At 44.5% G+C, this 24,890-nt stretch overlaps 2 protein-coding genes across 10 annotated transcripts in view; both read left to right on the top strand.

Moving 5' to 3' along the window:
• The window catches only part of GABRP (gamma-aminobutyric acid type A receptor subunit pi), a 28,201-nt gene extending 15,487 nt beyond the window's left edge, over nucleotides 1-12,714 (top strand). For 3 of the 9 annotated variants that reach the window (XM_064725321.1, XM_064725322.1, XM_064725320.1), the window contains exons 7-10: nucleotides 964-1,101; nucleotides 2,314-2,466; nucleotides 2,990-3,183; nucleotides 4,107-6,148. In XM_064725321.1, the coding sequence (XP_064581391.1) occupies nucleotides 964-1,101; nucleotides 2,314-2,466; nucleotides 2,990-3,183; nucleotides 4,107-4,421 (800 nt within the window). In that variant the 3' untranslated portion in view covers nucleotides 4,422-6,148. Of the gene's footprint in view, nucleotides 1-963; nucleotides 1,102-2,313; nucleotides 2,467-2,989; nucleotides 3,184-4,106; nucleotides 6,149-6,921; nucleotides 7,103-7,632; nucleotides 8,545-9,419; nucleotides 9,587-9,978 lie in introns of those variants that run through there. The other 6 variants (XM_064725323.1, XR_010441978.1, XM_064725324.1 and 3 more) reach the window with 6 other exon arrangements.
• A 74-nt stretch (nucleotides 12,715-12,788) lies between these two features.
• On the top strand, nucleotides 12,789-24,065 carry LOC135453863 (kazal-type serine protease inhibitor domain-containing protein 1-like). The gene is made up of 4 exons (XM_064725329.1): nucleotides 12,789-13,837; nucleotides 19,459-19,619; nucleotides 20,299-20,443; nucleotides 21,770-24,065. The coding sequence occupies exons 1-4, from the start codon at nucleotides 13,381-13,383 to the stop codon at nucleotides 21,913-21,915; spliced, it is 909 nt and encodes a 302-aa protein (XP_064581399.1). The 5' UTR covers nucleotides 12,789-13,380; the 3' UTR covers nucleotides 21,916-24,065.
• The last annotated feature ends 825 nt before the right edge of the window (nucleotides 24,066-24,890 follow it).

The following is a 24,890-nucleotide window of genomic DNA, read 5'->3' as shown; positions in this document are numbered from 1 at the left end:
CTTCTACCAGGACAAATGGTTTATTATCAGAATCACAGCATCCCTACTCATGGTCTCAAAGAAGGGCTCTTAATAAAAGAATTAAATCAGTGAAACTGATGGACTTGTTTCCTAAATTAAGTCAAATTTTTGAAGGGAATGGCAGGCTGGCAACTCAGTACAAGATATACCCCTCAGACTGAGGTATCCCTCAGTCTAACGTGAGGTTATGTCATCCCTGGAGGTACACACTCAGATGGCATATATGAAGTCCCACTGCTTTGAGGCAGGAATTTGGTGTTACCTAAATGTTGTGTGCATTTATTTGTCCTCAGTAACTTAATGCCTTTGAGGATATGAGGAATGATGTGTAGAAAAGGTTGTTTTTATGTGCAGGTTTCCTGGACAATGTGTACCCAGTCAGAGGAGCCTGGTTCATAACCACAGAGCAGTCTCAGCTGTAAGCTCCTGACTAATTGAAAATGCATTTTCTGATGTTTTGAAGCACTTGAATAGATGACTCAGTGAAATGTGCTTCTACTCTGTGGTAAGGGGCTCAGTGAGATCTGAATTCTCTTTCTTAACCACTGTGTTTCTCCTGCTCTCCTCAGACACCAGAGAGAGAGTCTGTGTTTGAGGGTTAACCACGGCAGTACTAATGTCCCATTGTATGTAATCAAGCTGTGCATGACAGCAATGGATTATCTCTGAAAACATGAATAGCCCATGTAAACAGCTGCAGCAGGCTCTCAGCAGCCTTGCACGCTGTGTGCCATTCCCAGAGGGCTGCTCCTGTCCACATGTGGAGCAGCAGACCAAGGGCAGCGAAGGAAGCACACGTGTCCCCACGTGGTCAGACACAGCTCAGGGGTCTCTGTGCAGTGTGCAGTGCCAGGATCAGGGCTCTGCTCCCCACAGGAAGCAGAGCAGGCACACTGGGCTCTCCTGGCCTCAGCAATCACACAGGGTCTGTGTTCTCCTCAGGGGGCTACGATGAGAACGATGTCACCTTCACCTGGCTGAGGGGGAACAGCTCCGTGCACGGCCTGGAGAAGCTGCGGCTCTCCCAGTACACGGTGCAGCGCTACCACACCCTGGTCTCCAGGTCACAGCAGGAGACAGGTAAAGCTGGGAGAGCAAAAAGCACTGAAAGCTCTTGGCTATTCCCCCTCCCATCTCCTCTCCTTCTGTGGGCCAGGATCGTTTGACTCAGTCCTGAACCAGTAAAGCCTTTAGCAGATCTTAATCTCACAAAAAGAGATGAACTGAAAGGTGGTGTCATCCTATTAGTTGCAGTCAGGATATTCTGTAAGATGGAAATCCACAGAAAGATGGAAGTTTAAAATATAATGTATTCATTTGATGGATTTTAATTTCTTTTCCTTCTTCCTATTTTCCTCCACACATACCTGAAGAAACTCTATCCCTTTTATCCAGGTATGCAGTGTATAGGTACTGTGGAAAGCAATGTTTACAGTAACTAGGAGTAAAATTAATTGTTAAAATGTACATTTGTTTGTAAATTACAATTCTATCACGATGGAATAACATATTTTTGTAGATCAGAATTCAATGTCTTTTTCATTATCAGTGTAAAATACTCTTTTCTCCAATTACAGATAGTATGAAAGGAGGCAAGTCTTCCTTAGAATGACAAGGTTTTAAAAATAACAGTGTTTTGTTGTTTTGTTGCATACACAGCCATGAACAACATGGGCTTTGTTTCTACCCTTCAAAGGGAATTGTTGTTTATAGAACAGAAATACATCCTGAAAACAGTACTGATCCAGCCTCAGAACCCTTATGTCAGTATTTACAACAAATTGGTTTTTAAAAGATGGAGAGCTCAAAAATACACCATTATCACAAATCACTAATGAAAATGTGAGTCTGATTCTCTGTGATGATAAGGCACAGACGTGCTTTGGGATGTGAGCCCGAGCCTGCTGACATCAGGAGACAACGTTTTGTCTGTTTTTCAGCCATCAGGTAAGGCTGAGCCTGGCTGTGCCCTTCAGAGCAGGTGCTGGGGATGGTGCTGTGCTGAGTGTGAGAGTGGGTGAGATCATCAGCCCTGCTCTGCTCGGAGCTGAGGCCCTGCTGTGACATTCCTGTCATGCTCAGGGACAGGAACCCTTTGCAAGGCAGCTGCTGCTCAGATGGGGTTGTTCAGATGCCTCTTTGTCAGTGCTGTGTGTGTCCTCCCGTGTCAGGTGTGTTACCTGCATAAGCTCTGCTGAGCTCCATCAGCTGGTGCTGGTGCTGGGCTGTCCCAGTTTTACTTCAGGGATCCTTGGGAACCTCACATTCACCAGTCTGTTCTTTCATAAACAGGCAGTTACCCACGACTGATACTACAGTTTGAACTGAGAAGAAATGTCCTTTACTTCATATTGGAGACCTATGTGCCCTCCACTTTGCTTGTCATGTTGTCCTGGGTTTCTTTTTGGATCACACTGGACTCAGTGCCTGCAAGAACCTGCATTGGTGAGTTCTTGCCTGAAGAAGGGAGAAGATTTAAGCAGACAGAGGAGCCTTTGAAGGCTGGGTAGATGGCACTTTTCTTGAGCTACCTGCTCAGGGATAAATGGTCTGCTCGCCTCTGCTGTTGTTTGGGGCAGAGCTGAGTTGGGGTGGAGGAGATGCTGTGGCAGGGACACGTGCCCACCTGCAGGGCTGCGTGTGGCTGAAGCTCTCAGGAGATCCATTGCAGAGTAGAGGACAGGGCACAGGTAGTGTGTTCTGGAGAAAGCAGGATGGAGGGATTTCTTTACTGAAAGCATGAAAAACAAGAGAGCCAACTGCCTGTTGGAGCCAAGCTCCCAAAGGCAGGGAGAGCCTGTGTGAAGCTAGTGAATGCTGCTATTTCAGTTGCTATGATGGATGATTTGGATTTGGTAAGAAGTGATGTGCTTTAACTGGCCAGCAATGGAGAGCAATGACATGAACAGAAGGGTAGGCCAAGACTTCTCCAAAGTGTCCACAAGAAAAGTGTCTCTCTGTTTCCAAGGAGTTACAACAGTGCTTTCTATGACAACTCTGATGATCGGCTCACGAAGTTCACTTTCAAAAACCAACTGTTTCATTAAGGCCATTGATGTTTATCTTGGCATCTGCTTCAGCTTCATCTTTGGTGCCCTTGTGGAATATGCAGTGGCTCACTACAGCTCCTCACAGAAATGTGCAGCTAAAGTCCCAGAAGAGGTAAGGCCCGATGTAGCTTAGTGAGGCCAGCGGTCTTGGACTGGCAACAATTAGTTCTCCATTAAGTGAACAAGACACGTGGTCTTCTTGCTATGGATACATCAACAATGCTTCTCCTAACGGGCACTAAATCTAAACTTTTGTGTGTAACAAATACATGAATAGCACAGGAATGCTGTGTCTCTGGCAGACTTGTGAGCAGCAGCCTTAGCTGGCAGTCCTGTTGGGTTCACAGGACCACATCCAGAAAGCCAGAAAGACCCTTGGGCCAGGCACTGGAGTGGGTCCACAGCCCTGAGTTGAGCTCATGTGAGCAGGAAGCACTGCTGCTCCTTCCAAATGCACTCAGAGAAGAGCCAGTATAACACAACTTTTCAATCTCTATCAAATAACTCCAATAAGGGAGGTACCTCCCTCTGCCAGAGGAAAACTGAACCCTTCTTCCTCCTTTCCCAGAAGACGCTTCCAAACATCTGTCCCACAGTGTTCTGTGGGGACTGTGAGAGTGAGTTGTTCAAGGGCCCAACTTTAGTGTGAGAAATTAAATAATCAGGTATGACTGTAGTCCAGTTGACATCACGGGCCCAAATCCTGTTGGGAAAAAGGAGGTTTCCCACTGCAATACTGAGTTGCCAGCCATTAAGCTGCTGTGTAGACAGTAAGAGATGGATATCCTGTAGGAGATGGATGTTGGATTACCCAGAGTAAACTTGCTCAAGGATCTGAAAATATCTCTAGAATACAGTGGTGGAAGCTGGCATCTCTTGGACCTCAGGCCCTCCTAGGATTAGGCAGCAGCTGAAGGTTGTGTTTGAGTATTGGGATGACCACATATGAAGCTGTACTCTTATGTCTTTATCCTTATGGTCTTCCTCCTCTGCAGGAGAAGACAGACCTTAAAACTGCCCACTCTTGTTTCCTAGGGGCCTGCAAATGAAGTGACTGAAGAAATGGAAGAAGTTAACATCACCAACATCCTCAAAAATTCCATCACCAGCTATAAACAAAAAATCAGCTTCACAAGCATTGAGATTTCCAGTGATAATGTTAACTGCAGTGACTTGACCATGAAAAATCATGAGAAAATCAAATGTGTCTTGAGGAACAAAATGCACAGGATCATTGGTTATTTCACAATTCAGAACCCTGGCAATGTGGACCACTACTCCAAATTGCTTTTCCCTTTGTTTTTCATGGTGGTCAATGTGTTTTACTGGGCTTATTATCTATATTTTTAGTAGAAATTAGTTGCTTCATTCTCCTACTTCAGCAGGAGAGGAATTGTGCCAGTGGGCATCCAGGTACCTAACCTCAGTGAATTCAATGTGGACAAAAAGCTTCCTTGTGTTTCCTGAGGTACCCAGCAGAAGTGTGTGAGGTGTGCATGCATCAGCAGCACTGACTCTGACAGCAGCTCTTCAGCTGAGTGGCTGTGCTGGGCTCTTCTGCTCATAGCTGCATTTCATACCACACCTCACCTGGCTGGAGATGGGTGTGCAGGACTGCACTGCAGCTGCAGAGCACTACAGGTGGCAGAATTATTTTGGTAGCTTGGAGCAGGTTGGAACCTTCAAGATGAGATGTCCCAGAGGATGAATAGGATCATGACTGTTGTTCTTTGTTTGCCAGAGAGAACAGAGGGACTGTGATTGCCTCCTCAATAGCTGCTCTGTTGCAGTGAGAGCCCTGAGGCAGCAGCAGGAGCTCAGTGCAGTGCAGCACAGTGGGATGCTTCTGTGCATGGTGCTGCTCTGTCCTGGATGGTGCAGTGCCAGGATGGTGATTCAGTACTGCACAGTGGTGCCTCACTGCTTTTAACCTGTAACTCACTGAGGTAACCCTCACTTGCTGAAGTTGAGACATATGGAGGGTTGTTGTTTGCCGAGCTGCATTTTTTCAGAGATCTGGAAACATGAAATAGAGGCAACAAAATAATTTTGTAACCCATCTCTTATACTCTTCCTGCTGCACTGCACGTGAACAGATTCTACCACTTTCCATGTCTTCCTTACAAATTATTTTCTGTCTTGGAGAATCCTTCAGCCTTCACTGCTACAAGCAGCTCTCACTCCTTGGCAGCCACAGGCACAAGCAGCCATTTGTCATCCCCTCCTTTACATGGCTGTGCAGCTGTGGCAAGCCAGCAGTGCTGCTGGGTGTGAAACGTGCATGGGTTTGGGGCAGGCTCGTCTAAATCACCCTTTCACTCTCTCACTTTCAATTTTAGGCTGAAACACTGATACTTTTTTGAGAAAAATCATATTCTAAGTGGGCTCTGGAAACTACCTGAAGTCAGCTTTATTTATCCTGCAATCAGCAGAAGCCAAAGTTTTCTTTTGAAGATAAATGAAATGCGGCCACACAGTTACATGAAAGAACCAAATGCTATTTGGTACTGTGTAGCTTAAGAATACTGGAAGTCTTTATTTGCTGTTTGTAAAATGAACGTTTTATGGCAGACTCCCCGACCTGGCACCCTTTTTTGGTCTGTGCTGCTCTCATCCCTGAGAGGGGGCAATGCTGCAGTTCTGTGGGCAGAGTTGGGACTGCCTGCAGTGGCTCCACTCAGCAGAGCTCTGGCTGGGTGAGGCCTCTCAGTTTGTAGCCTGTGTTAGAGCCTCAGCATACAGTGTTTGCTTAGCTTAAGGATCTCTTCTTGAGGGTTCCTAGAGAAGGTGAACAGAGCACAGGAGACTATAGATTTTTTACTTTAATAACTTTTATTGAACCACTTCACCACGCTGTACTTTGAGAGGTCTAACCCACCTATTCATAAATCATCACTTTAACAAAGAGCAGCACAAGAAGACAGAGGGGAACTGGCTGACAATGGCAAGTGGATAAACACAAACTCCAATAATGAAGTGTTGGCTTGTATATACTGGCATTCGAAGTCCATTCCATAAAATGTAATAAAGTGAATGTTTGTGATATGAACACAACCCCTCAGAGAGATTCTCTATCAAAAGAAAAAATCATCTCTTCTCTCTCTTGGTTTCTTTCTTTAAAACCCAACTAAAATGTCCTTATGTGTTTTACACTAGTCACCAAATATTAATGTTAACAAAAGGAATTTAATTGTACAAAGCCCTCCAAGATGATCGAGTCCAGCTGTTCCCCCAGCCCTGCCAAGGCCACCACTAGCCCCTGTTCCTAAGTGCCACATCCACATGGCTTCTAAATCCCTCCAGGGATGAGTACTCCACCCCTGCCCTGGGTAGTCTGTTCCAATGCCACCACCTTTCCGTGAAGAAATTTTCTATAAATTCCACCCTGAGCCTGCCCTGGCCCAGCCTGAGGCCATTCCCTCTGCTCCTGTCCCTGTTCCCTGGAGCACAGCCCGACCCCCCGGCTGTCCCCTCCTGGCAGGGGCTGTGCAGAGCCACAAGGGCCCCCTGAGCCTCCTTTGCTCCAGGCTGAGCCCCTGCCCAGCTCCCTCAGCCTCTCCTGGGGCTCCAGCCCCTGCCCAGCTCCCTCAGCCCCTCCTCACATGACGTATGCTACAGACCCTGTCGCAGAAAGGCCTTCTCCAACCTGAACAATCCCTGATTTCAGCAGGTGGCTACTCTCAGGCTTTGCTTTCATTTGCCACAACTTTTGTTATGACTTTGCTGGCACCAGGGGTGGATCCTATTTCCCTCAAGAGACAGAAGTAGTTTATACAACATCCATGTGCAGCAGAGACAAGGTGAGAGAATGTTGCTTATATCACAGCTTGGATTCTGGTTGCTTTCCCAGAGGAAGACCAAGATAGAATATCTCTGCATTCACTGTCATGGAGAAGACTCAGTACTGCTGTGAGAGAAAGCAGGAGCATCTGAAGGAGCATCCCCCAAATTCCCTCTCTGTGCCTGATTTCCTGGCTGGTTTAGGGACAGGTAGTTTTTGCTAATGTTACTTTGCATTATAAAGTTTCCTTTGCTTTGGAAAATATTAACTTTGCTCCATAGACAGACAGGCCCTACAGTTATAGCTGGAATATCCTAAATATTTAGTTCCCAGTAATAATAGGCTAAACTACAGCACCACTAGAGGCAAAACCTACATTATTTGAAATGACACTTCTCACAAATATCCAGTTATGAGGTAATTTTATATCAGCTGCTCTTATATAAATTGGAAAAGGCAAACTGTCCTATCCATCAGCATTAAGGTTGGCAATAAAAATTACTCTGTATTCATAGCAAATTTGGAGATCTCCCTTTCCATTAGATTTCCCAGGAAACATTGTGGTTGCCACCCTGAAGAACTTTGCTGGTAGCAGCACCAGTGCCAACTTTGAGCTTCAGCCTCCTCGTGTTCCTCCTATCTCTGCTCTGCAGGGGAGGGATGGACGGGCACCCACAGCAGCCAGAGATGACACTGCTGCTCAGACTGCCTGCCAAAAGCTCCTTGAAACACTGTTGAAGTCAGAACCGTGTCAGGGTTTTCTCTTTTGTTTTCTTCCAGCCCCTCTCCAAATGCTCAGAGCACATTTGTTGCAGGTCTGCAGCAGGACCCAGGCCAGTTTTCCAACATCCTGCTGCATGTTGAACCCAGAAGGTTCTGAGAATAGCGAGGGGCACACATGGATGTTGCTGGACGCTTTCATGCCAGCCACACCCTGGTGGCAGAGGTAAGTGGGTGCCACCCAGAGCCCTACCTGTATTTCCCACCCTTTGCTGCTCACTGCCTGCAGGCCCCCAGTCCACTATCCTATTTCTGTCCTGCTGCTTGTAGCTGGCAGCGTGTGCAAGACTCTTTCTTGTGTTGCTCTTTTATCCTCTGGGTTTGTGGGCCAAGGTCTGATGTGTTTTCCCCAGGCCCTGCTGTATCTGGTAGCACTCTCATGTCACTGGTGATGTACACAGCAACTGCCTTTGACACACAAATTGCTTCACCCTGCATGAAACTGCAGTAAAACATGCCACCTGAAAGTACTGTGGTCTGTGCAAAAGAGAGGGCTAATGGAAAAGTGTCGCAGTACAGCTGGTCTGTAACTGAACAAGATAAAACTGGCCATAACAAATCCAATTTGGCTGACCTAGCTCATTCCAGAAAAGAGGTAACAGAAACCTCACCCAACCCTGCTCACACTTCAATGCAGATACCCCATGGCCAGAGAGGTCTCATCCAATCAGCCATCTGGGCCTGGAAGATTCAAAGCCCCATGAAAAGGGCAGCCATAAGAAACTCACTGCTGTTTGCTGATCTTGATCAGTGTGTTGTGCCGTGTGTCTGTCTCCAGCCCAACACCCCATGGAACAGAAAGGCATTCCCAAAACAAAGGCAGAAGGTGGAAAAAAGCTCATGGCTTGCTCTCAACAGGAGGAGGAACAATGATGGCTTTTGCTTCTATACAGCAATATGTGGTGGAAGGGTACAGAAAAAGGGTGAAGAGGAGCAGGCTAAATTTGCCAGGCTAGAAATGTGGGCAGGGCATATGGGTGAAATGTCCTCCTGGTATTTTCTGTGAAAGTCTCCTTGCTGCAACGCTCATCTCTCAAGAGAATGGCTTCAGGGAAATGCTTGATTAACAGCTGCTGATGTTTCCAGCACCACCTTTCGTTCTGGGATGGGAGGCTCAGGTGTTTCTGGATAAGGCTGCAGAGTTTTCAGAAATTTTGTCTACTTTAAGGACAGGAGAGACACTGAACAGGCTTGAAAAGAACCCTTGATATATCTGGCCCCTTGGAAAGAAATAACTTGTAGGAAGAGGAGTCAGTAAGCCTGTATTGAAAGAAACCCAGCAGCTGGTACCAGCACAGTGCTATCAGGCATTTCTTTCATCTTTTTAAGTTAAAATTTGTCTGCAGTGACCAATAATGAATATGCTGAAATACATAACAGGAGAAATCTACAGTGAGCCACTGTTGGAGACAGGTGCAAGGTGAGTCATCAAAAGTCTGGTCAAAGCCTTTCATGGAAAGGTCAGCTTACAGGTAGGGGACTAACATTAATTTTGATTTTTTAAAAATTATATGTTAAACCCTAAAAAAATGAACCTATATTTTAAGCTACAAAGAAAAGAATTAACATCTTATTAAAATATGCAAAAATTATAATTTAATTATACAATTATAGTCTAATAGCTCCACTGTATTTTGCATATTAGGGAACAATTGCTTCCTTAAAGCTCATAGCAGAATCATTTACTTGATGCTGGAGAATAAGTTAATTATGGATCTCCTGCCTTTGATTAATGGATTTAATAATCATGTTACAGTAGGATTAACTAATAGTTCATGTGCTTACAGAACTAATGACGAGATGAAAGCAGTGTCAGCACATTGGACTGGCCCCAGAAAAGGCCCTGTCTGGAGATCCCAGGGCTGCCCCAGTCAGCATTTCTGGAGGAGCCAGCACATGGCATCAGTCATGCCCATTTGCCACTTACTTCAACAGAATTAAATACTGCTCTCAGGTGAGCTAAGCACCTTGACTGAAGCTCAGTTCTGGATACTATGGGTGGAAAAGTTTTCCCAGGAGATGGGTACAGCAGCAGGTGATGCACGTACCCACTGGGCACAGCCACCTGAAACCTGCTCTGAGCCAGTACAACAGGCTGGACATTCTTTAATGCTTCTTTTGGGCACATAATACACGTATAAAATTCCTTGGATAGAAACACATGGAATCAGCCAAGAATTCCTTTTTCTAGGAAGCTCAAGTATAGGTAATTAGTACAGCCTAAGGGACAGAGCACTCTAGCTTCTAAACTTGACTCCAAATGTTTAAGGAGAGGAGCCATTGCAGGACAGAGAAGGTAGAAGGAATATGTGGAAGATTTTTGTATTTTGCTGTTATTTCTTACAGGACTCCTGTGCCTATGTAGGAACCAGGTCTGCAAGTCTGGCAGGAGCTGAATTGAGAAACCTTCACTTACTTAAAATTCATGTTGACAGAAATAAAAACAGAATAAAGAGCCAAACCATATTTTGACTGGAGGAGCAGTACCTCAAAAATCACCAGCAACAGAATTTCAAATTGCATCAGCCACATACCTTACTTATTATGATACAAAGCAGAACAATGTGATACGAATCAGAAGCTGAGCATAATACAGCCCTGGGCTGCTTGGCCGTGTCCCCTCCCTGCCCATCACCCAGCCTGTGTTTCCACAGGAAGGTGGCAGAACTCCTTGCACTGATCATGGAAATCCTGGGGAAAAGCCAGGGAAATTGCTGCACAGCCAGCACAGCCCTTCCTGCTGAGACCAGGGCACGTGAATGCTGCTCCACCTCCCTGTTCAGGACATGACGCTCCAAGGTGTCATTTCCCAGCTGAGGGCAGCCAGCTGCCATCCCTGCAGGGGCTTGGAGCCTCCAGTGCCCTTGCCCTGCCTGGAAGCACAGGGCACAGTGCTGCTTGTCCTGCAGCTCCAGTGCTGACATTCATCCACGGCTGCTTGTGTTTGCTTCTGGAATGTACTCAGGGTTTATTCAAGGTTTGTGCTGAAAAGCAGCACTTTTCCCTACCAAAGCAAGCTGCAGGGATTAGAGACATCCTGAAATAATGCATATTTTATTCCTGAAGCAGATGGAACTACACCTTTAATGTGCCTCTGAAAACCCAGCTGTGCATCCTGCTCTCTCTGCCTGCCCCCTCTGCTCTGACTGCCACACACCCATCCAGGGTGGGAAGCTCTCCTCAGCTTGTCACAGCTGCCTTGATAATGAAAGACATTCAGGGATTTGCCAGGCCACTTCTCCATGTCATACCACAGTGCTTTAACCTCAATTTGTTCCAGGTGATCTCAGGAATCTGTGACCCAGTAACCCTCAGCTGCAGATCATCTGCCAGGTGGCAGCTGTTTAAACGATGCTGCAGGCACTTCCAGTTCCTAATTTAGAGGCTGAACCCACCAAGAATTCCGATTACATGAGTCAAGTAAATGCCAAAAATGCTTTCTAGGATATCTATGATGGGTTTTCTCTGTGCCAGCTCCCAGGAGGTGCTTCCTTGCAATACACTCACTGTTTTTCAGCACTAAGATCCCAGGTTTCCTGAGAGATGCCAGACAAACCTCACCCTGCCAGGGGTGTTTCTGGCCTGCAGCTCCGTCCTGCTTTAGCTCCACTTAGCACATATGGCTTCACCCCTATAGACATTCCTTTACTTCATATGAGCCTCAGCAAATCCTTGTCCTACAGGTACTCCTCCCCTACAGCTGTAACATAAGCTGTACAGACAGATAACTAAATAGACTGTGATGGCTAGACCCTATAATGCAAAACTAAATGTCCAATTAGGACTTGATAAAGAAATGTGAAATAAAGCACATCAAACCAGACAAAATAATCAATTTCCCATTAAATTGAGGTTACTTTTTTCTGACTCTCAATGTTAAAAGCATCAATTACACACATAATTTACTTGTTTACAGTCTGATTCAAAGTTCAAAGCAAAAACTTGTACATCCAGAATATGAATTATCCCAGTGATCAGAGGAAAAACCCAGTGCCCTGCAGGTGTCTCCAGGCTGGCTTTGAAAGTGTGATCAGTGTAGGCTGGGGGAAATTGCATTTTGTGCTGTTCAGGAGAAGGAAGTGATTTTGAAGCAGCTTGCTACTTAACTCAAAGGAAGAGGCAATCTCAAATGGTGCAGAAGGTATGGGAGCTGAATTTAGGAAAAGTTGTGGAAAATGGGATGAAAAGTAAATATATGACCTCAAAAGATTTGCCTTTGTGAATGCAGCCAGAGGATGCAACAAAATGCATCCTTCACTGAACTTATGCAAGGACTTACACACTATGAACAAAAAAAAGAGGAGGAAAAGCTGCTTGTGAAAGATTTTAAGTAGGCCACAAGCATGACTTCTCTTTTATTTCAGCTTGTTAACAGTGCCCTAGTTTTATGTGCTTATCTTCAAACTGTGATGCACATAGGATTATTTGAAGACATTTGCTTTGTAGTGGTGATCTCTGACGACCCATGGCATTGAGCCATGCTTGCAGGGCTGCAGGTCCATGATGCTTCACTTCCACCCCCACAACCAGGGAGATGAATTGCTGGTGAGCTGCATGTGGTTTGAACAATGGTAACAGCACTCTGTGGGCTACAAAACCTCAGCAGCAGGGCAAAGGAAGGGAGGTTTCTGCCAGGAGATAGGGAGGACATCTAAATCCTGAGCTGGAGAAAGAACAGTACAACACCTGGTGAGAAACGACCCTGCAAAGCCATCTCCCTGAACTGGTAGCCATATACACACAGGAAAAGCATGGAAAGAAATCCAAGCTGCCTCTTTCATCTTCCTTCATAATCTGCAGTGTAAGCACATCTTAAGAAACTAAGGCAAAGAAGTGCTTTGAAAAGATGAGCACAGCATCTAATACTTCAGCAGAATCTCCTTCTGAAGCTGCAGCAGTTTCCTCAGTTTGCCTTTGCTCTAAACCTTTGCACATTGTTCTTAGAGCCAAACATGGACCACGTTGTTTTGTGTTGCAAAGCACGGACACCCATAAACACCAAGCAGAAAATATATGGAGAGACAAACAATGGGTCCTTTAATGATTACAGGCATCTTTCGTCTTAAACCTTAAGACGAGCTTAAAGTCAATTGCAGCTGACTTGGATTGCCTCTTGCTTGTATAGAGCCTGTAAATAAAGTGTTAATTCAGAGCCCTTAGCTGTGATCAGGAATGCATCACATTTGGTGTTGCACCAAGCTCGAGTCTCTGGAGTACTGGCCAAGCCCCAGGGCACTGGGTTTTGGGTGCTACTTTGTACACATATTTATCTTTTTGTGGACATCTCTTTTGCCTGATGTAGGGGAGGGCCACTCATAGCAGTGACTTTTTTGATTTCACACTCCTTGTCCCTGTTCCCCTTTCCACAATAGCTGCAATGTAATGTTTCAGTAGAGCAAGGCTTTGCAAATTTGGCTCAATGAGACATGGAGCAAACAGCTTTTCAGAGAGCTTCAGCTCAGCTGTCAGAAGGGGCAGTTTGGTCTTTGTGCAAGCAGTACTCGCATTCCAAACTGCATTAGGGAAAAGCTGCTGGGTTTTTATGCATTTTTATTATCAGTTCCAGATTAGGAATCTGATACTAATTTTTTCTTAAAGCCAGTGTTCAGAGTACAGCTTATATTCTAAAACAAAACCAGGATTGTGATGTTTTTCTCTTGCTAGCTTGCTCTTTTTTGGTTTGCTCTTTTTTTTCCTCTCCCTGGCTTTACTCCAAGGACCTTTTCTGCTTTTTGCTACACTCTCAAGATGAAGCACCGGATGGTTACAGCAGTGCTGGTGGCACTGGTACAGGTTTCACAGAGTTTCCCTGCCTTGTACCACCGAGGCTGGTGGAGGCTGCTGAGGGAAGGAGATAGCTGTGGAAAATGTGATTTGGCACTCTGCTCTGAGCCCAAGGACTGTCCAGCCGGGGCTGTGCTGGATCGCTGCGGCTGCTGCCCGGAATGTGGGAACGTGGAAGGTCAGATCTGCGACTTGGACCAGGGCAATCATTTCTATGGGCAGTGTGGGGATCACCTCGAGTGCAGGCTGGATGCCGATGAAGCAAGGTTTGGGGAAGTCCCTGAACCCCAATGTGTGTGCAAATCTCAAGAAAGCATCTGTGGATCTGATGGGAAAACCTATGAAAACATCTGTCAGTTCAACAAGGCTTATGCTGCGAAAAGAAACATCAGCATGAAACATAAAGGGCCATGTGAATCAGGTAATGTGTACAGAGGCACTTCCAAACTGAAAAAAAGAGCTGATTCTTATCTTCAGACGTGTTATTAGCTACTCTAGCCTAAATTCACTAAACTAGTACTGTGGTTTTGTTACAATTATCATTATTCTGTGATAGTGCTACTTTGTGTTAAAAATGTGTTTCAGCATCTGGTATTAATCTTGTCTTTTATAAGCCTCTATATGAGACTGGTGGATTAAATCTCATGGTAGCTAAAAAGGCATCAATCTACAACGTGAGTCTGTTCTGAATAATCAGAGTATGATTACTATAATCAAAGTATGATTTTTTTTTTCTACAGAAGTTGCATGTGGAGTTGAGAATCAGTAAACAGATAGGATAGTCTGGGAGGAACTGGCAAATGATTATTATTGTAACAGGACTGACTTAAAGAGTGGTGATAGTAAAGCATATCTCAATTATATATATATATATATATATATATATCCTGTGTATACATATACACAGACAGGGACATGTGTGCATGTGTGTATCCACCTGTGAGGATACATGGTAAGCAGTGAAGCAGGGGCAATAGAAGAAGATAGGGTTTAATTAACAGCTCTGTTCTTTTTACCAAAAAGCTCCAAATAGTTCAATTCAGAATCATCATAAAATCTAGCTAACCCATGAAAGAGAAATCCAAATAGCAGAACAGAATCAAGCTGAAACAATTTCCCTTAAGGACTCTTAAAGTGCACAGTTGTCTCTGTCCCTTGTTAGTGGAGGGATGCTTAGGTGGGCATACAGGGGACTCCTGCTCCCTGCTCACATGGTGTTCCCTTTCTTTGCATTACTACAAGTCATTACTCCTGGGCATCTATCACTCAAGACATGACTATAAAATGAAAATGTGAAGAGGTTTTTTTTTTTCTAAATGAGAAACTGCTGTGGGTTTTTAAGTTAATCAAACATTTTCTCAAATGAAGTAGAAGAGGTCTGTGGGTCACAAATGGGTCATAGCTCTGGGAATCTGAAATTGCAGCTCTGGCAAAGGACTGGGAGTAACTCGGGTGTATTTCACCTGCTCTTCTCTAGCAGTCTTAGACTGTATGCTGTGGTTTTGTATTGAATGAACAAGGGATATTGACTACTTAGAAAAAGTGATGAACAATTAATATCAGGCTTCTTTCCTCTTTCTCTAGCTGAGAGAGAAGGATCCACTAGAGAATCCTTTATTTGCTATCAGGGTATTAAGGTGAGAAATGAGGCTTGTCAGGAAAGGGACATACATGCCAGCCTGCAGTACAACTGCAAGTCTGTTGGGTTGGGATGGAGTCTTTGTTTGGGACTCAGTAGCAGTAGTTCTTGTGGCATAACCCCTCCGGCAAGATTCCGGCCAGAAGTGTCCCTCCCTTAGCCAGTGCCGGTAACTTTGCAGCAGCGGCAGCTGCTCAGCACACAGGCTTAAAGCAGTGGTCCCTCTAATTAATTTAACAGAACTGGCCTGTTCAAGATACTTTTTAATTTGGAAGTGCTACCACTTTTAGTGCTGGTGTCATCCAGCCGCCCCCGAGGCGCATCGCGCTGCTGCTCCTCCAGCAGGAGAGGGACCTTGGCTGCTCTGCTCTGCGTGCAGCCATCACCCCCAGCGCTTTCCCACTGCTTCCCTGGCTCCCCGGAAAATCTGGAGCCTCTCTCCAGAATGCACAGAATTATCCTCACCGCTCAGCTTTTTGAATTGCACAGAAGCCTGCGCAAAGTTCACAGCCGCGTTTAGTTAAAGAGGCTGCGGCGGAGGAAAGCGCCCGGCTGGAGCGTGCCCGCGCTGGGCAGGGCGCTGGGCTGGCAGCGCCCGGGGTCACAAATGCCCGGGCTCACAAATGCCCGGGCTCACAAATGCCCTTCTCCTGTCCCCGAGCCGCCGCTCCCCACGCCGGCCCGGGAGCTTCAGAGCCGGCCGGAGCCCGGGGCGCGGAGGGGTTCGGAGAGGGTCGGAGGGGGCTCGGAGTGCTCGGAGGGGTTCGGAGGGGCTCGGAGGGGTTCGGAGGGGCTCGGAGAGGCTCGGAGGGGTTCGGAGGGGCTCGGAGGGAGCTCGGAGGGGTTCGGAGGGGCTCGGAGGGGCTCGGAGAGGCTCGGAAGGGCTCGGAGGGGCTCGTAGAGGCTCGGAGGGAGCTCGGAGGGGTTCGGAGGGGCCCCACGAGCGCGGCTGACTCGGGGGGCCCCAGCCCGGCCGGGCCCAGCCCAGCCCAGCCCGGCCCGGCCCGGCCCCGAGGGCACCGCGCTCCGGCCCCGCGGCTGCGGGGACAGCTGGTGACAAGGGGCAGCCGGAGCCTGGCTCGGAGAGCGGCACCCGCCGCAGCACGGGCTGTCCTGAGGGCGATTTGCATGCGGAACAAACACTGAGCGCTGTGGGGCTTTGGTACCAAGCTATAAATGTAACCTTCACTCGGCTCAAAGTACTTTGTTTTGTTTTTCTCCCCTTCAAAGCATCTGCTGTTTCCTCTTGATGCCAAATGGACTAATTGTATACAGCAACCAATGAATAAATAAATAACAATAAACTCCTTTCATCAGAGGAGTACAGCCTTTCATCTTTCTTCTCTTGCCAGAAAAAGGAGAAGAAAAAGGCCTAGCTCGCTAAAGAAACATGGAATAATTCTTTCTTTTCCTGAAAACTAGTTTTGATCAGTTTATCCAATAATTTACCAAGGTTTCTACGTACATTGATTATATACAGATTCTCCACACTTAAGCCATCCCCATTTCACATTGAAACATTTCTCATTAATAATTCAATGAACTAACAGAACAATATAGCAGTGATTCTCTTTATATTTTGCTGTGTCACATGATTTATTTTAAATGTAAACTTTGGAGTAAAAACGGATAAACAAGACAAAAATTTCTGCCATTTCCATCTAATCAGACATAGATTAGCAAAAATTAATAATGTACAATATGATAAAAATATTCTATTAAATATGTAATTAATTGGTCTGGAGTGATGTCAGGTTGATTGTGAAAGGTAAAACAGTATTTTGACCTTTCCTGGTTTCTGGTTAACATCTTCTATAACACAGAGGGATAATTCATGACTGACTGGGACTGTAAAAGGAAAGAAGCAGCTCCTGCCCATTCAGCTCTGGACACCAGGACACCAGAACACTTACCTTAGCTATTAAAAAAAAAATTATCTACTCCAGGAATCAAAACAACACGTTATCATAACAGTACAGATCTGTTTCTCATCAGATTATGCAAACAAAATACACACAGATATAATGGGAGAATTTGTCTGGACGCAAAACCTAAACACTCAAAAAAAATTTATAAACTTCTGTTTAAATTAATTTTCTTCCATAAAACACAGCAAAATGATATAGCGAGGTTGAAGTATTTTATTTCTGAGGTTTGGGTGGGCAGTGAAAGCACCGATGGTGCGTTGACATTCAGTTTGGTCAGATTAGAACTGCTGCTTGCCGTGAGCTTGGTCTCAGGGGATGCCAGCCCTGGGCTCAGCTGCAGGACTGGGACCCAGCCCCGACATTTCCCAGCTGTCTGCTGTGTTCTCCTCACAGTTCATGGAAAGAGGAGCATTCCTAGTGTGGAATTATCCCAGTGCACAGCAGGCAGTGCTGGACAGCTGCAATGAGGATTTCTAACTCAGACTCCAGGTGTGTTCCTGTGGGTGGCTGAGCCACGGCTGGGGACAGGGACAGGACCCAGCCCTTGGCCACACCTCAGTGCTGGCAGGGATCCACAGCACACCTGAGTTGGCAGCACAACAAAAATACTCACGAGGCAACATCTGCCTGTTTGAAAAGCTTTTTACACTGTCTCTGTGTGGGAACAATTAAAAAACTCCCGTGAGTCAGTGTAGAATTTTGGTTTCTTTTGTACATTTTAGGCTTAACTACAGTGGATGTATCTTTAAAAGGAATGGGGTTTCAATTAATTTTAAGATTTAAAAATATATTTTAATATCAGACGCTCTGTGATCAATTCATAGGCAAAAAAACAAAAAAAAAACAAGCAAAAGCATTCTCATCCAAGATATTCAGTTAATACTGATTTGAATAAAGATTTTATATTCAAATCAGTATTAACTGAATATAATAGATTGCGAAAATAATCTTATTGAAATAATAGATTGTGAATATGCAGTTCTCATGAAAGAACAAGCATTTAAGGATTTAAGTTTCCTAGTTTGAAAAACCTTACTTTTAAAGAGCAGCAAGATTGTTTAATGAGGCATTTATAAATGAGAAAATTGATCATTTTCCATATATTTTTTTGCCATTAATTTTAATCAGGAAGCCTTTAATATTTTTCTGCACACACACTAATCCTTAAAAACTGACAAATGTGTTATAAATTGTTGAAATTGTTGTTATAAATTGTCAAAAACATGGAACAGGCTGTTAAAGTTTCAAATGCTGGAGAATAAATGCAGCACCTAGGTATTGATTCAAACACTGCAAGTAAAAATATACTAATTATTTACTTGAAGTTTCTATTTCCAAGCATCTGGGATGTGTGGAAAAAAATATCCAAGACAAGTCAAATCACCCAGAAAATGCATTCCTTTTTGAGCACTGGTCTGGAAATAGAAAATAGGTTTTAGAAGGCAAAATATTTCTTGTTGTGGACAAATAGGTCAGGGGGAAAATGCAGAGATCTCCAGCGCAGGAACTCAGTGCTAACAGCAAATCCACAGTTTGGTCTGTGCACTGCTGGGACGGGAGAGGAGCAGCCGCTCCAGCTGCACAGGGACGGACGGACGGACGGACGGAGGGAGGGATGGATGGATGCATGGATGGATGGATGCATGGACGGATGCGCCGCCATCGGGGTGGAAGCACCGAGGATGGTCCCGGTGCCTCCGAGCCCGGGCTGGCTCCCTCTCGTGGCTGCCGGCAGCTTTGGCTTCGGGAAAAGGGAAAAAGGAGAATTCCGAGGCAATCAATAAACGCTGGAGGGGGTGACGGTGCGAGAACATGAGGAAACAAGTGGAAATGTAACAAGTATAATAAGCATAACATGAAATCTTACCGAAATAATTGAATTTCAATCCTTTTCATTCCTAACACCGATATTGGATGACATCAATAGCAATTGAGGATAAATGTAAAATTCATTAATGCTGTTGTAACTTGTGACTTCCATGGATTACAGTGCTTGACAATGTTTAGCAGCTTCAAGGCAATGATGTACTCAGAAAACGCCAGCAATAGCAGTGTTTTGCCTTTCAGCTAACCAAAATGTGACACATTCAGAGCTGTCACACAATCAAATCACTCTGTGCCTCATGTGCTGCGAATTTCCTATGGTTTCCTTTGAGGCCCAAGTCAGGCACAGGGGGCTGAGCCTGGGCCACACTGACAGCTCATGGGGCCAAATGAACCCTCAATGTCAGCTCGGGTTCCACTGACATCTGCAAGGGGGAAAACAAACCTAAACAAGCATTTTTAGAAAGCACAGACACAAGGTTTTCTGAGCTTTAGAAGATGCTTGGAATCATGTGGCTCTTTGCAGTGTGTGAGACCCAGAAGGTAAAGACAATCTGATGGTAGCCTGTGAAGCAGGGATTAATGTTAACAAACCTTTTGTTTGTGTTCTTTGTGTACTGTCTCCTAAAGCACCTTGTTGGCTCTTTGCAGCTCCTGTTATTTCTATGCCGCCTCAGGATGCCCAGAATTACACTGGCAATGATGTCATTTTTGGCTGTGAGGTGTCAGCCTATCCTATGCCACAGCTGGAATGGAAAAAAAAGGGGAATAAAATGTTTCTGCCAGGAGATGATACCCACGTCTCCGTTCAGGTAAAACTTGAATTTACCTTTGCATGCAGTTTGGGAACAGGAGCAGGGTGGCTAATCTGTGAATTCCTCCTACAAAACACAACACTTTCAATAAATAGATTCCCAGTAGGGGCCCTGTGACTATGCAAAGAATGAGGATTTCTGCAGTGCTTTGGCAGTCCCAGCAGAAGGAACAGCCAGGGTACCACTTCTGCCTCTTTAGGAGGCTTTACTCCAAGCCAGCTGAAACAGTCATGAAGAGTGAAGGTGCCCATGGGATGTCATGACAGCCCTTAAAACCTGGCTGCTGAGTGTCAGCTTGGTCAGGCCCCCCTGGCCCTAAACAATTCCCCATCTCACCCTGAGCTTGGGCACAGGGATGCTCTGGGGAAGCAGCAAGCGGTGCTGGGACAAGGGAAGGGGCAGCACTGGGAAGAGGGGCCTGGAGGGGAGCAGGAATGTGAGCACTGTGCAGGGCAGTGAAGGTGCAAGAGCAGAGGGAGGAAAGCATGAACTCACAGGTGCAGAGCAGCAAGAAGGTAAAACACAATTCAGCAAGAATAAGCAGAATCAAAGCATGATGGCATAAAAAAAAAAAAAGCAAAAGTTGTAATGATATTTAATCCATCCACAATTATTTTGAGAAACATTGTGGTGTCTCCCAGCTACTTAATTTCAACCATTTCTTTTTTTCTCAAAGGCAAGAGGTGGGCCTCAGAAGTATGGTGTGACAGGCTGGCTGCAGATTCAAGGACTCAAAAAATCAGATGAAGGCGTTTATATCTGCCACACCAAAAATAAGCATGGTGCAACATATGCCTCTGCAAGATTGAAAGTCATTGATGGTAATTTTTTTTTAATTTGGATGTAAAATTATAAAAATGCATACAAGCAGGATGCAAAGGATGGGGTTGTTGGAATGAAAATGAAGCATGGCAGAAATTACCCAAAACTGACCATGTTTTCACTCTTCTGTGTCCTTTTATTTTACTTTATCCCCTAATGGTTTATATAGTAATATTTTGCCGCAAATTATCCTGGCTTCCAGAAAACAGAAAGCTGTGGATTGGAGCCATACAGCTGAGACACATTATTCCACTGTCCTTATCCCAGAAAAGTCCTTTGATGTTAGCAGGACCCAGAACAATAGCTGGGGTAACTGAGGGAGTCTGAATCCTGGCAGGTTTGCTTAGCTGTTTATTTTTCATAAAATGAGGAAGGAAACAGTTGCTGGTCCTTAATGACAGTGGTTCAAAAGATGTAAGAAATAGCTTTGCTATTGATTTGCTTTGTGCCCAGCCCTCCTCCATAGAGAAATGTTTTTCCTGGCAAATTCAGGATAAAGATGTATTGTCATATTTACCTCCTGGACTAGGGGAGTGTGTCACTCATCCAGTTTCTATAAGTGGCTTTCAAAGCTTTATTTTCTCTGGGAATATTTGCAGATGCACAGAAGCTGCAGAAGACTGATACGATAGTTTACTAGTATTAGGAATTAAATGCATTTTCAACATATCCTCAGCAGAGCAAGGACATGGACCTGTTAGAGTGGGTCCAGAGGAGGCCACGGAGATGCTCCAAGTGCTAGAGCACCTCTGCTCTTGAGACAAGCCTCTGGTGTCAAGCCTGGGGAAGAGAAGGCTCTGGGGAGCTCCCAGTGTCCTTCCAATCCCTAAAGGGGGAGTACCAGAAGGAGGGAGAGGGACTTTTTATACAGGCAGATAGTGACTGGACAAGGGAGAATAGTTTTAAACTAAAATAGGAGAGATTTAGATTAGATGTTAGGAAGAAATTCTTTACGGAGAGCATGGTGGAGTGCTGACACAGGTTTGTCAAAGGAGCTGTGGCTGTCCCATCCCTGAAGTGTCCAAGGCCAGGTTGGAAAGGACTTGGAGCAACCTGGGACAGAGGAAGTGTCCCTGCCCATGGCAGGGGGTGGAACAAGATGAGGTCTAAGATCCATTTCAAACCAATCTATTCTGGGATTCCATGATTCTATATAGAAATTTGCTCATGACCTTCAGTGGTATGAGGTATTGGCTAAAACCCCAGTCCTTTTCATAGATAACAAGGATTCACAAAATCTAGGTTTGCTGTACAAATCCAAACCCAAGCCTTCCTCTGTGTTCCTATCTTCAGCTGATTTAATCTGATTCAATTACATCTTGCAGGCCCGTCTCCTGCATTTGCATTCACTGCTGGCAGTAGAAGTGCAAGCTACAGCGTTGAATACGAGGAGTATTATGACACCTCTGATGAGGAAGATGATGAAGAATATGAATCCGGGAACTACGATAATGAAAACAATTCTGAATAATAATTTTTATACATCTCTTGTCCAAATCCTTTCACACTGTTATATTTACCAGTAGTCTCTGTTCTGTAAATGGCTCTTGTGATAACACACATACTTACTTGTGTATCCACCTTCCTGAAATGCAGCTCTGGATGAAGTGTTTCGTGCTACTCACCAGAAGTAAGAACAGTTGTAACACCATATATTTAGACTATTAAATAAAATGCTTCAGCATGCACCTTCCCACGAAATATGTCAAAGGGATGAAATTTTATATTAATTGTTAAATTATCTTTTAATTTCTTTCAGACATTCTAATTTGTTCAGCAAAAATGCCAATAATCTAACAAAATTTTTATTTTCTATCAATTTTCTTTTTTTCTGTAAAGTACTAAGAAATATCAAGAGATTGTTCACATGGCAACAAACCTAAGTATGGAGGTAGCAAAACAGTCTTTAATTTCCTTAGTTCATGTTTTCTCATGAGTTTCAGCAGGATTTTCCTTCTCATATGAAATTTTCTGTGTCTCATCAAAGGTGAATTATCTGTCTTTTGGGGGATGTTTTTGTTTACTGTTAATAGATACGTGAAGCAATCATGGTCTAAAGGCAGTAGGTGCTGACTTACTGTCAATACTCAAACACAGCCAGAAAAGATTCCTTGTGCATTCAAACTTCTGAGCACACTTTTGGGCTCCTTCTGATTCTGCAGCAGCTCCTGCATTGCTGCCCCCAGCAATGTCTCCCTCCCAGCACCCTTGGGGCAGTTCAGGTTTGGGATCATGATCTTCCCCCAAACAGGATGCTGGTTGGTGGGAATTCCTGCAGTTAAAAGGCAGCAGCTGCTCTGTAGCTCCATGCAGGCCCTCCAAACACACAGGGATTGCACTCTGGAGCCAGGATCTGTGCTCTGTCTGGGGCTGTGAACAAGTTACCCCCATCCCTGAGCCATCAGCATTGCCAGGCTGCTGAAAGAGCAGCAAACCAGCAGAACACATGAACATTGTTCCAACTGCCCCATGAACCAGACAGCAAAGGAGATGGAGTCAAAAGCACAGCACTTCCAAGGGCTGAATGAGCACCCTGAGAAATTTCTCTGATTGCTTGTGTTAACTAATTAATGAAGGCTGGCTCTGAGTTAATGGGCAATGCAAAACACCAACCCTGCTCTTACACCTCTGGTTCCCACTGGCTGAGGGCAGACGAACAGCAGTAAAGGACTGAGCACATCCAGGACGAAGGCAGCAGAAGCCCTGGCATGAGCAGGGGAAGCCCTGGCATGAGCAGGCTGGGGCACGGCCCGAGCAGTGCCCTGCACACACAGAGCTGTCCCCTCTGCACTCACTGGGACAGGGAGCCTTTAAAGGCACTGGACACGCACACTGTGTAGAATTTTTAATGCATATACAATGCCTCACAAATTCTTCTTTTAATGTGTTATTTGTGCCTTTTCTTGCTATCAGAAAGATTTTTCTTTTCAATTTGAAATTCTTTAAGAAATTGGCTATAGACAGTGTTTGCCCTGAGGTATTATTGACCTCTGTCCAGCAAACAAGCAAAGAATAATTTATCTCATTTCAGGCTTCATGGGGTATTGTCAGCTTATGAGAAGAAAGTGTGTCATTGTGTTATTGAAAAAGATTAATTAGTTTTAATTAGGAATAGGAAATGGCTGGCTTAATATTTAACTATTGATTTTGGTTTTATGGACTCTTCCTGGTCTTGTGATATGTTAATAACTTTTTTTTCTTATCCACTATATATTAACATAAAACTATCTGATAGAAATTACTGATTACTTTTTATGGAACTATTTAATATGCAAACATATCCTCAAGATCAGTTGTGATCTGCATTGCAAATTAATGAATTAGATTACTAAAGTAATCACTAAATGGTGGCAATATAGATTGGTATAATATAGTACATGGCACAGAAAATAATCTTGAAATCATTAGCCATCGAAAGAAATTAGAATTCTTGAGGGCCTTTTGCTGTTGTTAATGGAAAATGAAAAACAGAAAGAAAAGAATGTTTAAATGAGAACATGTGCAGCAGAACTCCAGCAAATACATGCAAGTGCTTGTCCTGATGGAGTATGTCTATTTAAGAAAAGCTAAGGGTCTCAGAACAAAGAATTCTAAATGAAATACACTGCATTTCTCTCTCTATGTATTTTTTTAATATGATTTATAAGTTCTTGTAAATTATCAGCCATTCCTTTCAGTAAGAAAACTGCATTTTAGGAAAAATATCAGTGTGATGCAAAAAACCAAAGGAACATTTGTACCTTGAACAATTCCTAGTTTCTTTTTTTATAGGAGGGGACACCAACAGCTGGTTTTGTGTATATGCTTTAATTGAGCAATTTATTATTAAATTTAAAAAAGCACGGAGAAGGTTCAGTCCTCTCTAAGCAGCAGACTGGAATCTCATTGTGAATGCATTGCTTGTAGTAACAGATCTGTTCATGTAACCCAAAGGAACAGCAAGTTCAAGAAGGGAGGTTTATTCCACCCAGTGGGAAATGAGCCAGGCTTGAGCTGAAAATGATGGATTAGTCCTGGTCCTGTATTTTGCAAGGCAGACCTGAAGCTTTCTTTAATTGAGCTTCCACAGAAGACTGTTAGATTTTGTGACGTGCACGTCTGAAGTTCATAGCACAGCTTCCTCCTGTCGCACAAGTATCTTCACTATGTCGTTTTCCCCCACCTTGTGAAGGTGAAGGAATTGTACACAAGTTGCTAAAGAAATTCCACCGCTTGATGCAGAAGGTCCTTTGGGCCACACCCTGACATAGGCTGGGGTACTTGCACAATCTAATATTAGTACTTGCTGTATTTAAGTTGTGTCAACTATTAGTCTAGGAATCCATTAATTCTTTAGCTGGAGCAATTTTTTTCCCCTTAAAATAATCAGGATATAGCTGACAGAAATCGGATGTAGAAAGGCAATTGTCTGTGTTCCAGAGACTCAAATGATTCAAGCGATGGATA

This window comes from Zonotrichia leucophrys, chromosome 13 (genome assembly GCF_028769735.1).
Source record: "Zonotrichia leucophrys gambelii isolate GWCS_2022_RI chromosome 13, RI_Zleu_2.0, whole genome shotgun sequence".
NCBI classification, from domain to species: Eukaryota; Metazoa; Chordata; class Aves; order Passeriformes; family Passerellidae; genus Zonotrichia; species Zonotrichia leucophrys.
The sequence above is the reverse complement of the archived record's forward strand: the minus strand, read 5'-3'. Positions and strand labels throughout refer to the sequence as shown.